General features: G+C 45.0%; 1 protein-coding gene across 1 annotated transcript in view; it reads right to left on the bottom strand.

Annotated features, from left to right (window-relative positions):
* ANKRD55 (ankyrin repeat domain 55) overlaps positions 1-4,761 on the bottom strand; it is a gene marked incomplete at both ends in the record, with an annotated part of 45,402 nt that extends 40,641 nt beyond the window's left edge. Inside the window, 1 exon segment of the mRNA XM_083884141.1 lies at positions 4,722-4,761. Within this exon segment, the coding sequence (XP_083740267.1) occupies positions 4,722-4,761 (40 nt within the window).
* Between the last annotated feature and the right edge of the window lie 9,397 nt (positions 4,762-14,158).

The raw sequence follows: 14,158 nt of genomic DNA, 5'->3' as shown, positions 1-14,158 counted from the left end.
TGTCCTTGTGAAACTGGGGGATCCAGAGAGATGAGGAGTCATTGCTGCCAGACAGTCATCATCAGTGACTAGAACCTGAAGGAAAAGAAGTGACTTTACCACTGGTCCAGTTAGGAATATTTCTTTATTCTATCAGACCTGAAGATACCTCTCACAATTGGTACACTCAGCAAAAACGTGTTAATGACCAAGCTCAGGTCTGAGGGGTTGATAGCTTGTGTTGCTCCTCTTATGTCTGGAGGTACACAGGGGCACCAGCCCTCAGCACTGACGTGGCTCCTCCCATGGCTGCTGTCATGCACAGCTGTGCAAGTTCTGTGTGGGTATGGTACAGAGAAGATGCTGCTGGCACTGGGAAAGAAACTGCTGGATGTACTGAGGCAGACAGTGAGTAAAAGGTGCCCTCACCTCCTTTGATGCATTACACATGTGAATTTTGTACTATTGTTTTGCCTCTAGGTACTATTAAGTATTCCTGTTGTGAGTCAGAAGGAGAGAAGTCTAGCCACAGAATCTCCATCTCCTGAGCAGAGCAGTTGCAAACCTGCTATGGCAGGATGATGAGGACAAGGGCACACAGGCACTCTTTCATGTGGGTGGGTCTCTGAGTAACTCTGCCCTTTTTCCTCTAGATAAAACCGAGATACTTCCCCTTTGCTTCTGTTGGGCTCAGTCTGCCCAGAGCAATTATCCCTTTGTATGAGGAGGGGGAGTAAAAGGATGGATGGATGGATGGATGGATGGATGGATGGATGGATGGATGGATGGATGGATGGATGGATGGAAAAATGAATGAAGTTTTGCCCTTGCCTCTTCTTGCAGAACACAGGCTCCATTCCTGTTAAAGGATGTGGCAGGAAGCCACAAAGATTCACACTTCCCTATCCACGAGTCCTAGCTGCCAGAGCAAGAGGCAGGTGGACCAGGGTGTCCCCCTGCCTGGGAGCTTGGAACACTCCTGTTGGGATCTGAATAAAATTGACAGACACGAATTCCATTTCTGTAGGGTGATGCAGCTTCAAATGGGGTGTCTTGACCTGTATGATTGCGGATGGGGAGTGAGAAGGAAGACAGATAAATGGTCTACTGATGCTTCACATGAAAGAAAGCAGAAAATGCTGGGAGAGCTTGGATGTCATTTGTGCTGGATGCACTTGGCTCCAGGTGAACAACATGACCACTTCATCTTCCTCCAGCTTACCCTGTCAAGGAATGGAGAAATATGGGCACAAAGCTGGTAGGACATTTATTTTCCAAGATACCTCCTTGGGCAAAAGTGGAATGGTTCAGAGAGTGGGCATGTTGCAGAAGGCAACAGTGAAGTACTACTGAGTGCTTGTGTATCCCCCACTCTGTGAGTTTACCCTGCGAGGGGTTGGCTGTGGCTGGGGCACAAGCACCATGTGGCAGAAAGGGATTGTGAACAACCAAATGCTGACTCTTCATCTTCTAATGTTTTAGAGTTACTCCCATTACTATCTTGCAATTCTATAAATGCCAGTAAGTACTGGTCCCATTTCAAATACATTTTACATTTTAGAGAATTGCTGTGATAGTGGTGAAAGGAAGGTGTCAGTCAGATTCAGAAAGGCAGAAGATCCATTTAAGTGCTTGGGTACAGAGAAAGGCAGGGGAGAAACTGTAGGCTGGCAGCAGTGGTGTAGAAAGATCTAGAATAAAAGACTAAATGATATACAGGGTGGTGCTAAAATCCTCAGAAACAATCAAAGTTAAACACCAATCTATCTGAAATAAGCTGCAGTGTTTTGAGAATGTATTATTTCTTCAAGGCAAAGTAGTTTTCTTTTGGTCAGAAAAGGGAGCATATAAAAAGAGATACAGAATGATCACAGAATCCAGAGCAACAAAATTGTGATTCTCATTACATTAACTCTCCTCTGACTCTACCATGAAGAACGCATGTTATACATGATTTTTGATGTTGGCTGATGTGTTGTTTCACAAAGTGCACATTAGGTGTACATACGTGCATGCTTTCTAGCACATTGGATTTTTAATTTCTGAATAAATTTGCTGGAGCTTGGTGTACATGGTCTTGACAATGGTTGTTTTTGGACTTGCTAAATCACAAGATATTAAAATCTGAAGACAGAATAATAGGATAATTCATGTTCATTGTGAAGAAGAAATATTTAAGCATGTCATTTACTACCCTCTCTCTCATAATCCCTCTCATCTCCATGACTAGCCAAAGGCTATATGTGATTTTCTACAGCTTGTTGTCGGGACACAATACTGGGTAGTTTATTTGTTTTCAGCATGTCAGTGTAAAGGGTCAGTGGGAGGTGGATGAATGCAGTTTTGGAAAACTGTAACTTACTCTCTACTACTGCATTTTTATAGAACACTTAACAAAGTAATAATCCCTGTGTGTGCCTGGTGCAGGTCTTTGTCTGGCTTCACTGTTTATTTAGTAAACATTTGAAATCAGGAACAGCACACATTTATTTAAATGGTACCGAGCAATATTTAGGAGGGAAGGTGTTTCTGGTGCTGATTGCCTTCTCTAAGTCTCACGTTCCTGTTACTACTTTAAGTATTATAAGATATTATTGAGAAATACCATAAGATGTGTTGCAAAGAGACAGTATGATTTTCAAGCTTAGAATGCCAGGGATTTATTTTTATTTATAGTTGAGAGAGTCTTCTGATGTGTGGGATGGAGAAAAAAGGGTTTGTGGGGAGAGCTGAATTATTTTTTCAGACAGAGAGAAATTTAGTATGTTTGAAGGATAGTTTTTATTCTACCACTGTTATAAATTGCTGCAATTAAAGACATTCCCCTTCCCCTTGCTAAAAAAATTATACCTGCTTAAATCAATAATGTGCCAACACATGAAGATAGTATTTAGACAAAATCCACTATACATATAAGTTTTGAATAGTGTTCTTTGCATGTAACCAATGAGCTCAGTATCCCAGTATTGTGTGTTTTGTGCTCCTGCTCCCCATGGACTTCCCACGCAGTTAGCAGGGAAGGCACACAGTAAATCACAAATCACCTAATGAGCAAGCATTCCTGCAGCGCCTGTGAAGCAGAGATGATGAATGTATAGTGAAGGAACCTTCTGGCAGGGGAGTTGATGTAGGTGGAGTGACACAGGCTGCAGGTGATGCTGGACAGAAATTAGGATGGGTCAGTGAGGAGAGTGGCTTGGCAGCAGGAGGAGATGCAAATTAGGAGCACAGGGAGTTATAGGCAGATGTTGCCTCCCAATTCTATCCCTTCTATCTGGATAAACTGGTTTGAGTTTGTGGTCTCCTGCATTGCTTTCTGCCCCCAAAATCATCTGGAGATTTGGCTTTGCCTTCCCCAGCCCTACTGATATTGCAGCCTCATTGCTGGTACCACTACCACTGGCTCCCTGGCAGCCATCCCCATGATGGCACTGAGCATCCAGGGTTTTACCTCCACCTCCCCACTCATAGTGCTGCAGCAGCAGAGGTTGGAAAGGCTGTTTGGAGCTGCAGAAGCTCAGTCAGCCCCACACCTCTGTCCTGTTGGGAAAAAGACTCCTTACGTCATTCACATATGATTTAGGAATACCTGTCTCTTTCTCTGCAGTACAGATCTCCCTTCTACCACTGCACCTCCCTTTCTCCTTTATACTCGTTAGTGGTATTCTTCTCTCTTGTCACTCAGTTTTCCCCCACTACATGGGGGTTCTAGCTGGGTTGATGTAGACCAGTACTCCCAAGACTTGCCCAGGCTTTTACTGTAGATGAAAAGCGGCCCTAAACCCACCACTTTATACGGGCTGTATTCACTTTGGGTTCACCAAAGAAGTGTAGGCAAGCATAAAAGTACAACCTGTAGCACCCAGCTGCCCAAAGGGCTGTGCCTTGTTTTCTTCCTGCTTTCATTTTTGTCCTGCAGTCAGTCCCTTTGCTGTGGGGCCTGCGTGGCCATGTCAGCTCAGGTGTTTTGCAGGTCTGCACTGGAAACGGTGGCCACTGCACACATATTGTTTGGTGAGCCAACTTAAAAGAGAAATTTGTTGCAACAGGCATAATCAAGCAAAGACAGCATCCTGCTTTGGGAACATAAAAGGAATGCCACTACACTTGAAGTGGATTGAGCCATAAGACATAAAAGCTTATATTGGCAAATAACGACATGCAATTTAACATTTAACTTCAAAATAGACAAGAAATAGATATTTGTATTTCCATAGCAACCTTACAATGTAGAAAATCTTCATGTTGGGGATTTTAGTGATATCTTAAATTTGCAATTATGGCAATACTCACCTATACAGATAAATTTCCTAAAGCAAAGTATTTAACTTGTCAGCTTCTAGTTTTTTAGTGTAGACTTATGAAAATCAGCTGTTCTTAAATTTTTACTCCATTTTAAACTGCTCTGTTTGCTAGTACTGCAACTGTTTTTAATATCTCTAACCACAAGACCAATATACAATATAAAAATAAATATATATACACATCTCTCAGTGCTAACCACAAGAGTAGCCAAATGGTGTTGCTATTCTGCTGAAAATTAATTTTTAGAAATCACTAGCAATAGACTGAAATATCCATCCAGTTTAAAACTGATAAAAGAAATTCCTTTACATGAAACCAAAATAAACCTAATCTTTCCCAAAAATTCACGTTATTGATTCTGTCAAGTAACCTCAGTACATTTACATGGGACACATTGGAGGACCAGAGGATTTTGAAATTAGTAGCACATGACTTACCTTTGTGCTGGTCAAACACAGACGAGGAACTGAAATCCATCATGGTCTATCTCATTTTTTACAACCGGACCAGACAAATGCCACCTCCAGGGTTTTCAGGGCAGAATCTCACATATTACACGGTGATAGCCGTCACCGGTCTTCCTCTCAGGGAATTAAACCCGCTTTACGGCTGCAGGTTGTTGCCAAGGCAAGAGCCTGATGGAAACATTATATTCTGTTACGGACTCTCTTAAAAGGATGCCCCTGGCAGCTCATCTGAGGGTCTGAAAAATGCCATCTCCCCAGCCCGTGAAGAACCCGCCAGCGGCTCCGGGCGCCGCAGCGGTGGCAGCGCAGAGGGCAGCGCGGGCCGGCACACGGAGCATGTGCGGGCCCCGCCGCCCGCGGGTCACCGGGCCCGCCGCGGCCCCTCCGCCACGGCCCGGGCACGGCCCCCTCGCCACGGCCCCGCCACGGCCCCTCAGCCTCGGCCCCTCCGCCTCGACCCCTCATCCTCGACTCCCCGCCACGGCCCCTCCGCCACGGCCACAGCCGCTCCACAGCCCCTCCGCCACGGCCGCGCTGCCCCTCAGCCTCAGCCCCTCAGCCTCGGCCCGGTCACGGCCCCTCCGCCACGGCCACAGCCCCGCTACGGTCCGTCCGCCAGGGCGCCTCCACAGCCCCTCAGTCTCGGCCCCGCCACGGCCCCTCCACGGCCCCTCAGTCTCGGCCCCGCCACGGCCCCTCCACAGCCCCTCAGTCTCGGCCCCTCAGTCTCGGTCCCTCCACGGCCCCGCCACAGTCCCAAGGCCGCGCTGCCCCTCAGCCTCGGCCCGGGCACAGCCAGGGAAATGGTACGCTCAGGCACCACCTGAGTGAGGCACCAGCGCAGGGAACAGAACTCACAGGGCCTTCCTACCTCAGTTTGGTCCTCAGTTACCTACCTCAGTTACCTACTACCCAGAGACAGTCACTTAAGGGACAATGAAGGGACAGTAACTGGCAGCGAACTGCTGCGGCCGAAGCGGGCAGTGTTAGCGAGATACACGGGGCACATCTGTGCTGGTTTTGGCTGGGGTGGAATTTGTTTTCTTCAAAGCAACGGTGTGTGGCTGTGGTGTGGATTTGCTGGAAGCAGTGTTGGTAACACAGGGATGTTTTAGTTACTCTGAGCAGTGCTCACACAGTGTCAAGGCCCTTTCCTCCCCCCAGCCCAGCAGTGAGGAGGCTGGAGGGGTCACAAGGAGCTGGGAGGGGACACAGCCAGGGCAGCTGCCCACAGATGACTGTGGGGGTGTCCCATTCCATATGGTGGTGTGCTCAGCATACAGAGCTGGAGGAGGAAGGAGGGCATGTTCAGAGTGATGGGTTTGTCTTCCCATGTCACAGTTGGGTGTGTTGGATCCCTGCTGTCCTGGGGACGGCTGAACACCTGACTGCCCATGGAAAGCGGTGAATAAATCCCTTCTTTTGCTTTGCTTGTGCACGCAGCTTTTGCTTTCCTTATTAAACTGTCTCTAACTCATCCCGTAAGTTAAATCACTTTTACTCCTCCAATTCTCTCCCTCATCCCACTATATGGGCTGCATGGGGCTGAGCTGCTGGCCTAGATTAAACCATGGCAACAGGGAATGTCAGACCCAGGGTCCATAACTTCAAACCCCGTATCTGCCAAACTGCCTTCACACTTTGATTTTGATCAGGCCTCTGCCTTCTTAAGTTGAGAACTCAGACCTTGTAATTTAAGGGGACAAGACCCTGGTGAGCTTTCCTTTTTGCTATGTTATTTCTGTGAAAGAAAGAATAATAAATGTAGTGACTTGGAATTTACCTTTTGAAAACTAGATTACCAGCAGTGACTGGTGAATGGGAGGGGTGTAATAAGTTTACTCAGCACTGATGCACTGAAAGAGACACATCATTTTTGCTAAGTAAGACAAAGTAATATATGAAACTTAAGAAAGTCACGATATTTTGGGTCCAAAAATGCAGGCAGCACCTACCCTAAAGCTATGCCTCTGTTCAGCCTAAGAAGCCTCTACACTTTTTACTGTATTTATTCTGCTCTGTTTTTTGACCAATTTGTATGACTGTAGCACATCCTAGAGACATATCCTGCATGTGGATAGTCAACATAAGTTGTATCTGGAGCTCATTTCACATCCCAAGCACCTGCTTCTGAACAGAAATTCAAACTATGTGTTTGGGAAAGGATTGTCCAGGAAGCAACACAGACTCAACAGCCTGAAATGAAGCACTGGAGCTGAAACTGTCCAGAATGTGGCTGTATGATCTGCTGATCTGACTAACTGTGAAAAGGCATGTGATAGGACAGAGGATCCAGAGATGGGCTGTTTCTCTTTTCTCTACTGCTGATTGTTTTGTGGTTTGCCTTGTCTCAGGCCGACCTTGTGGTACTGAGGAGGGACCCACTGTGTGCCAAGTGCTGTCTGTGCAGTCTGGGAGCAGAGTATTACTCATGCAGATGGTCAGCTCCTAACTGGGATCTCCTTGGTGGGAGGGTGGCTCCAGGTGTGGCACCAGCAGGTGAAGTCCAGTCTAGTCTAGCCTAATGCACTGACTCTGTTCAAACAGCTGCCATGGCTGATGACTTCGTGGAGGAGGCACTGGAGACATGTCTCTGGTCAGGAGTTTTGACCTGCAAACTGTCACCCCTAGTGATCTTTGAAAGACCACAAAAGTGACCTTTGCTTTCCTCATGTGACAAGAGGCCCTTTGTCCTCTGTGTATATATGATTTCTGGCCCTGAGCACTGCTGCTGGATCCCCCACCCTCCTCTACCTAATTCAGTCAGTTAAATACTCACAGTTTTACTTGGCCATTTGCTGTTACTGGGTCCCTGTCCTTTCATTCTGCTCCTGAGATGAAGGCAGTGGCTTATTGGTTCAGTCTCACTCTTGCAGTACATTAGCCTGGGAATGAGGTGCACTGCAGGTGCAGCCAGGGAATATGGGGGAGAAACACATGGCAGCTGATTCTTTCTGTGTCCCATGTGTGCCACAATATTGCCTCTAGCACTTTGTACATTTGCCTGGGGCTTAGCTGGCCTTCAGCTACATGAAAGCCAGGCACCTCCTCTGAGACTGGTGTCCACAGCTGCCGTGGTTTCGTGCATTGAAAACCATGGTGTCTTGTGTGTTTGGGAGCTGGCATCTTCTCCTCTCTGCATCCATCAGAAGTAAGACCAATGCTTTAGTAAAACACCTTTCCCTATGTAGATCTGACCACCAGGTGAACATGGTTCTGTGCCTCAACTATGATAGATATATTACAGATGCTGCCAAAAATGCTGAGATTTGAGAGGTGGGCTTGAGTTAACTGACTTGCTGTATTGCTTCTTTGGAAGAAATAAATGTCTCAAAATTCCTTGTGGCGTCCTGTGTAGTGCCTATGAAAGCAGCTCTGGCTAAGGACAACAAAGCCACGAAAGAGCTAGAGGCTAGTATAGGCAGCAGATAAAGATTGTAACTTTTGTATTGTTAATTTACATTATTCTTTAATTTAGGAAAAGCATTCCTGACTTTCTGTTCTGTCAGAAGTAGTTAGGTTTTTTGGAAAGTTTTTTAGTGGTCCAGAAAAATGATGAAGAGTATCAGAAACACGGGCATTCTTTTTGCATGTTTGTTTGCCCACATTTGCATCAGTGTTTTACTGTATGTAGGGTCGTTAACTCTCCTTCTAACGGTAGTTAATTAGGTGAATGCAAACGCTGTGGTGACACCACAGAGAGTGGGTGAAACACATATTCAAGTGCTATGTAAATGTTATTTGCTGGGGTGCAGAGCAGGGCTGAAAACTGACGGTGCAGAGGCTGAGAGCTCACGGGTGCTTACAGCTGACAGCTGCTGCTCTGTGCCACGTTGCCATCACGAGCAGAGGCTCAGCTTGCAGATCCTCTCCTCTCTTGCCCCTGCGGAGGAGACTGGCGAGTGAGCAAAGGTTTTGCATCCATTTGACGCAATGACACAGCCAATGCTTTGGAGGAAGCTTGAGCTTCCTCCCTTGCAAAGCGCCTGGAGCAGCAGTGCCCCCGTCTGTACGGAGCTCTGCCAGCAGCCAGCAGTGCAGAGGCAGCGGCTCCAGCAGTAAATTGTTCTTCCCTGCTTTCTTCACGGGTGTGTCACTAGCCTTAATATTCACGCCCTCAGTATTGCTTGGTAAGTATGCAATCCAGAGAACGGAAGCCAAAATTAACAGAGGGATACCATCAACCTTAATTTCCAGCTTCTATTTGAAATCCACTAGCAATAATTTGGTTGTTAAGCTTTTAAAATACAATGCTGTGTACTATTTAAAGTACAATACTAACTCCACATACGATTTTGAGCTCCATCTGTTTCTGTCTGGAAGGCTAGCACCAAGCTCAGAGGTGTGGAGAAATCAGACCATTAACCAGGCAGAAGGAGTCAGCTCTGCTCACTGGTGGGAACTGATTTAGGTTGCTGTAAGGGAACAAAACCTCCCTTGAAATGTCAGCAGATAAACAGCGACTAGAAAAAGGAGAATAAAGTCACAGCTGTGTCTTAGAGGTACCCACATGGAATGTAAGACAAAGTGAGGACCTACTGTACTTCGCTCCCTATTTTTTTTAAGGCCAAATACATCCTCTGCTCAGTCAATATGACTTTTTGCCCTTGACTTCAGTGGGACCAGGGCCTCTCTTATAGTGTGACTTATTGGGATATCAGTTGCACCCAGTGAAACAAATTTACTAATAAGTCAATACACTTGAAAGTATTACCTCTGGACTGTTAAACAGTTACTCGGCTTATGAATATTGTTTTCCCAAAGAATAATCTTATTACAATTAACTAAACCAAATTAAATCTTTTTTTTAAGTCCCTACTCCTTCAGAAGGAGTAGGGACTGAGCTTTTCACCCTAACCATGCTCTCTAGCTTTCTCGTTACCCTCTAAAAGCTTCCTCACGATATTCCAGGTGTAAAGCTTTATTCAGTGCCTCTGGCATATAGTAAGGCTGGTCTGACGAGCCTGTCAGAGTGCTTGAGGCAGACGTGCCTGTGGAGGAGTAGATGGAGTGGGTATGGAGACCTGCTGAGTCAGGGGAGACACGGTGCTGGTGTGTCCATCCTGGGTACACACCCTGTCTGTGACACCAGGGAGCTGGAGATGGGTTATGACACTTTTGTGGTGTTACACTGGTAAAGAGAAATTTCTGTGCAAATCCTCACTTTTATATTTATTTTTAAGGAATTCTGTTATTGTTTATTCTACAAGATAATGTAAGGAAAAAAAAAAAGTGTCTGTTCCAGCTCAGATCAAAAGTTCTCCTAGGCAGGTAACCAGTGTTTGAATGGCACTCACCAGCAGTTGTCTGGCAACCTGCAGGACAAGTGTGCAGTGAAGGACATTTCCTCTGACCACTCCCCTGGTCTCCCAGTCCTTTTCCTCTTCTGCAGACCTCCAAGACGGTGCTGTGATTCTGCAGAGTTCCAGAAGGTGGTGGTCTGGGATCAGCACTTGGCTCCACGAACCAGCAGGAACAGCTCTTAAGTAGAAACATTTATATTACTTTCCATTAAATCCTTTTAAATGGAGGAAGAAAAGTTCATTTGTGGGAAACCAGTAATCTCTGACCTGACGCAGTGCATTAAGAATGCCTGCAAATTAATGAAGTCCCATCCCAGATATCAAATAACAGTATAGAGCATGACTAATCATCTATGAATGGTAAGCTTTGAGAGCCTTGCTTAAAACCTTTGTGATAGTAGATTTGCACTGGTAAAATACAGGAAAAGCTTAACGTGTTTTTACTTCCTTGTGTTTGGGTTAATTAAAGGTACATGTCCATTAAAGTCTTTGATTTGCAATATTTTCCATTTCACTGCCAAAGTGTACTGGAGCCCCAGATATGAGAAGCAAACAGAAAAAAGGTGTCTGTAACATGCAAACTGTAAATTATGACACCAAGGATTTAGTCCTGCATTCCCTGCATACCTGGGACTCCTGTTGATATCTTACCCAAGATTATGAGCTTTGCTTCAGGTTTGCAAGGTGACAAGTGCATTAGCAGTAATGGAGCATGCAAGTCTGTGGTTTGGCATTGTACTTACACAGAAGTGGCAATTTAAACTTGTGCTGATGAAACTCAAACAAAAACGCAAACATTTAACTGGTATCTCACTATATGTAGTGCACTCACTGTCAGAAGTTGAAATTAAGCAGCTCAATAGGCAAGGGCAGGTTTAGGAGAAAGCCAAGCACACTGGGCTAAACAACCTGATCCTTTAGAAGACTCACACTATGACCACAGTCCAGAGGGCATCAGATTTGCAACCCATCAGGACTCTAGATTGCAGCAGCATTTATTATTGCTTTGATGTAGCCATGATAAGTCTCAGATTTACAAGACCTCTTTATGGACACCCCTTCACCTGCACAATTATTTCTATGGTTATGGTGAAATTATGGTGGAACTAGGGCCAAGCAGGCATTGTGCTCCCATGGTGTCATGGAGGACTGAAACCCAGCCTGAAACTCTTGAGGTCCCAAGATTTTCCAGTCTACCTAGAGAAGAACATACAAAGGTTATGAAAAGTGGCCAAGGTCAAGTACAATATAGAGGTCACTTGGAAGGCCACAGCAGGGTCACACACCTGGCTAACAGTTCTGGGACTGCAAAGGGCTTCCAAATGGCCACGATGGGTGAGTGCTCAGTCACTTGATATCCTGGCTGTGGGAGCAAGGTGGCCTTAGTAGTTAAATACTAAATTGGGAGATTGCTCTGTTTTGCTGCAGTCTGCTTATGCTCTGCTGTTCCAGTTTACTGGAAATAATAATACTTTAATAATATTCATTGGTTATTAATAGAAAAAGGTTTGTATGCAGAACTGTTGTAGTTTTAAATACTTGAGTGCATGTTTGAGGGAAAAGTGTTGTAAAGTTTGTTCATTTCTCTCTGTGGTATCTAGAATGAGCATGCAACAGAAATTTAGAAAACATATTTTGGTGCTGACAAGTGGCTTTTATATAAAATAATTTTTGAACTATAGGGGACCTTTCCAGAGATTACACAACCATCTAAGTGGGTCAAAGCATGGCCTTAAAATATGTGGGTACTTTAACTGGCAAAAGAAACTAAAAGCTCTTTGGGACCACTTGAATACTTTGCGTGTGTTTATTCTGCATATGATGGACAGGCACAAACTCTCTTGATTTGTTCTCTGACACAAAGATAAGCCTGATTTTTTTAGCTCAAGCCTAGCATCATACTCATGCAGTCTTACATTTCTCAGCTTGGTGTGTCCACTATATACAACATATGTGCATGGGAAAAATAATTGCATAGAGGAACTTTTCTGCTACAAATGTAACACAAACCTCCATATGCATTGGTCAGAAATAATTAACGGAGTACACATATAGATGTGATGCAGGAACAGGAGCATGAGAGTGGATGAGAGGAGGTGCTGCAGCTAAAAGAGATGCAGCACCCACACAAGACATTGTGGCACATGGCCTGGGGTGCAGCATGGTGCTGTGATGCATTCTGGGTTTTCTGTGGCACGATAGGTTACACAAGCACAGGCCGTCCTGGCAAAATTGCTCCAGTTCAGACGTTTTTCAGAAAGAGGGAGATGTTTTTCAGTCTGGTTAGGGCAGGCTAAAGAAACATGCACAGCTTCTTTGGAGACATAGCTTGTGGGAAAATGATGTTGCTTTGTCTCAGCTGGTTGAAAAGAGCTTTCATGGCAGAAGCTGTCAGCAGTGGCAAGGACATCACATGTCCAGCCTGGCTGGGGTACATTGGTGGCTGCAGGCAGGCCAGCAGCTGTCTGGTGTCAGGGAGGGTCTGTGCCTGCAGCAGCTGCATTTCTGAACAGCACCCTGAGGCCAGCAGGGCTCCTCAGCTGGCCAGGGCTCCCAGCAAGCTCCCCACCAGCTTGCAGCAAATTTCCATGCCTCTGGGCCTACTTTCATCCTGAGTGTAAAAAGGAGCTATGGAATCACCTGTGTTTGTATGGCAGGCTCACCTGAGCTGCCCAAGCTCTTTACCTAGACAAGGTGTCTACAGCAAGCTCAGGACAGCAATAGAGAATATACAGGGAAGCAAGTGTTGCCCATGCCATTATTAACTCTGTTTTTCCTATCAGATTATATGCTTTTTGATTTGGGCTCTGGCTCACTCCTCTGACTGCTGGCTGTGCTTGCTGCTGGCTGGTGTGTGGGATACAGGGATGAGAGGATGTCCCCATCCTGTCCAGGGTCTCTGCACTGCTCTGCCCTCACTGCTGGGAGCAGCTGCCAGGGGCAGCCGGGGCTCACCCAGCCAGCCTCTCTGCAGCAGGAAGGCAAGTGTAGTGGGAAGTTCTCAAGAGTGGTGATTGCTGACTTTTCACTAACACTGGCCCTTAAAATTAACAACCTGAAGACCCATCCCTTCATCCCTTCCTGGCACTTTGCAAAGCAATTTGAACAACCGTGAAAAAACCAAGCAACATTCTAAAATTGGTTTTGTGATTTGCTCTGCAATGGATTGAAGACAGAAGCATTTTGAAGTTCCTTGAGCATGTTTCTGTTCTAGATTTTAAGTTATAGCACTTTTACCTGTTATATAGCTTGTTTCTTTTCCAAAATAACTGGAAAGAATTACTTTGGCAGTCTTTAAGTCCTAAGCTATTCATTGCAACATTACTAGGGGTGGATAGGGCTGCATAGAAGTAAGTATAATAAGAACTTTGATTTTTAGAAAAAGCAAGTGTTATGGCATAGGCCAAGATATTTTTAAGTATGTGAAAAAGCATGCTTGATTTGTTTATGCTAACATTCAAGTTGGGTCAATAGTAAAGAAATCCTTTGCAAATAATTTTTTCTATTTCACAACTGGTTTACTGTGAGTTGTGGGGTTGGTTATAATCCACAACTGTCTTGGCAGCTGCATGATTATGGAGTTGTGCCTGCAAACCATGAAAATGCCATGAGTCCCTAGGGATGAGGGATACATTTTAGCTGGTCTTTATTATTATGTTGTTATAAAATTATATCCATTATTGTCTCATTTTTGAGGATTTTTTTCTGCTTTCTTTTCCATCTAGAAGAGGTAAGTATGCATAAATCTTTTCAGACAATTCTGACTGTGCAGGGATATAGATTTATGCAAGCCAGGCTGGAGCTTTACAATCTCCAGAAAGCATTTTAGTATGTAAATTTTATTATACATAATGCCTGTAGATGATCCTTCAAACAAGAGAAACAATAAATTGTTTACAGTCACTTGCCTACTGAGATCTGCAAACCCACACACACCCAGACACAGACACAGACAAACACATTGTATTTTCACACAAACACACTCTAGGGCCTTTAGCAGTCTTTAAGGAGAAGCCAAGACAGATTATAAAAGTTCATCAAAAAGGCATTGCAGAGGGCTCAGACACAGAAAAAAAAAAAAAAAAAAAAAAAAAAAAAGGAAAT

This window comes from Zosterops lateralis (genome assembly GCF_965231275.1).
Source record: "Zosterops lateralis genome assembly, chromosome: Z".
NCBI classification, from domain to species: Eukaryota; Metazoa; Chordata; class Aves; order Passeriformes; family Zosteropidae; genus Zosterops; species Zosterops lateralis.
Note: the sequence above shows the minus strand (reverse complement) of the source record. Positions and strands in the feature narration are given on the sequence as shown.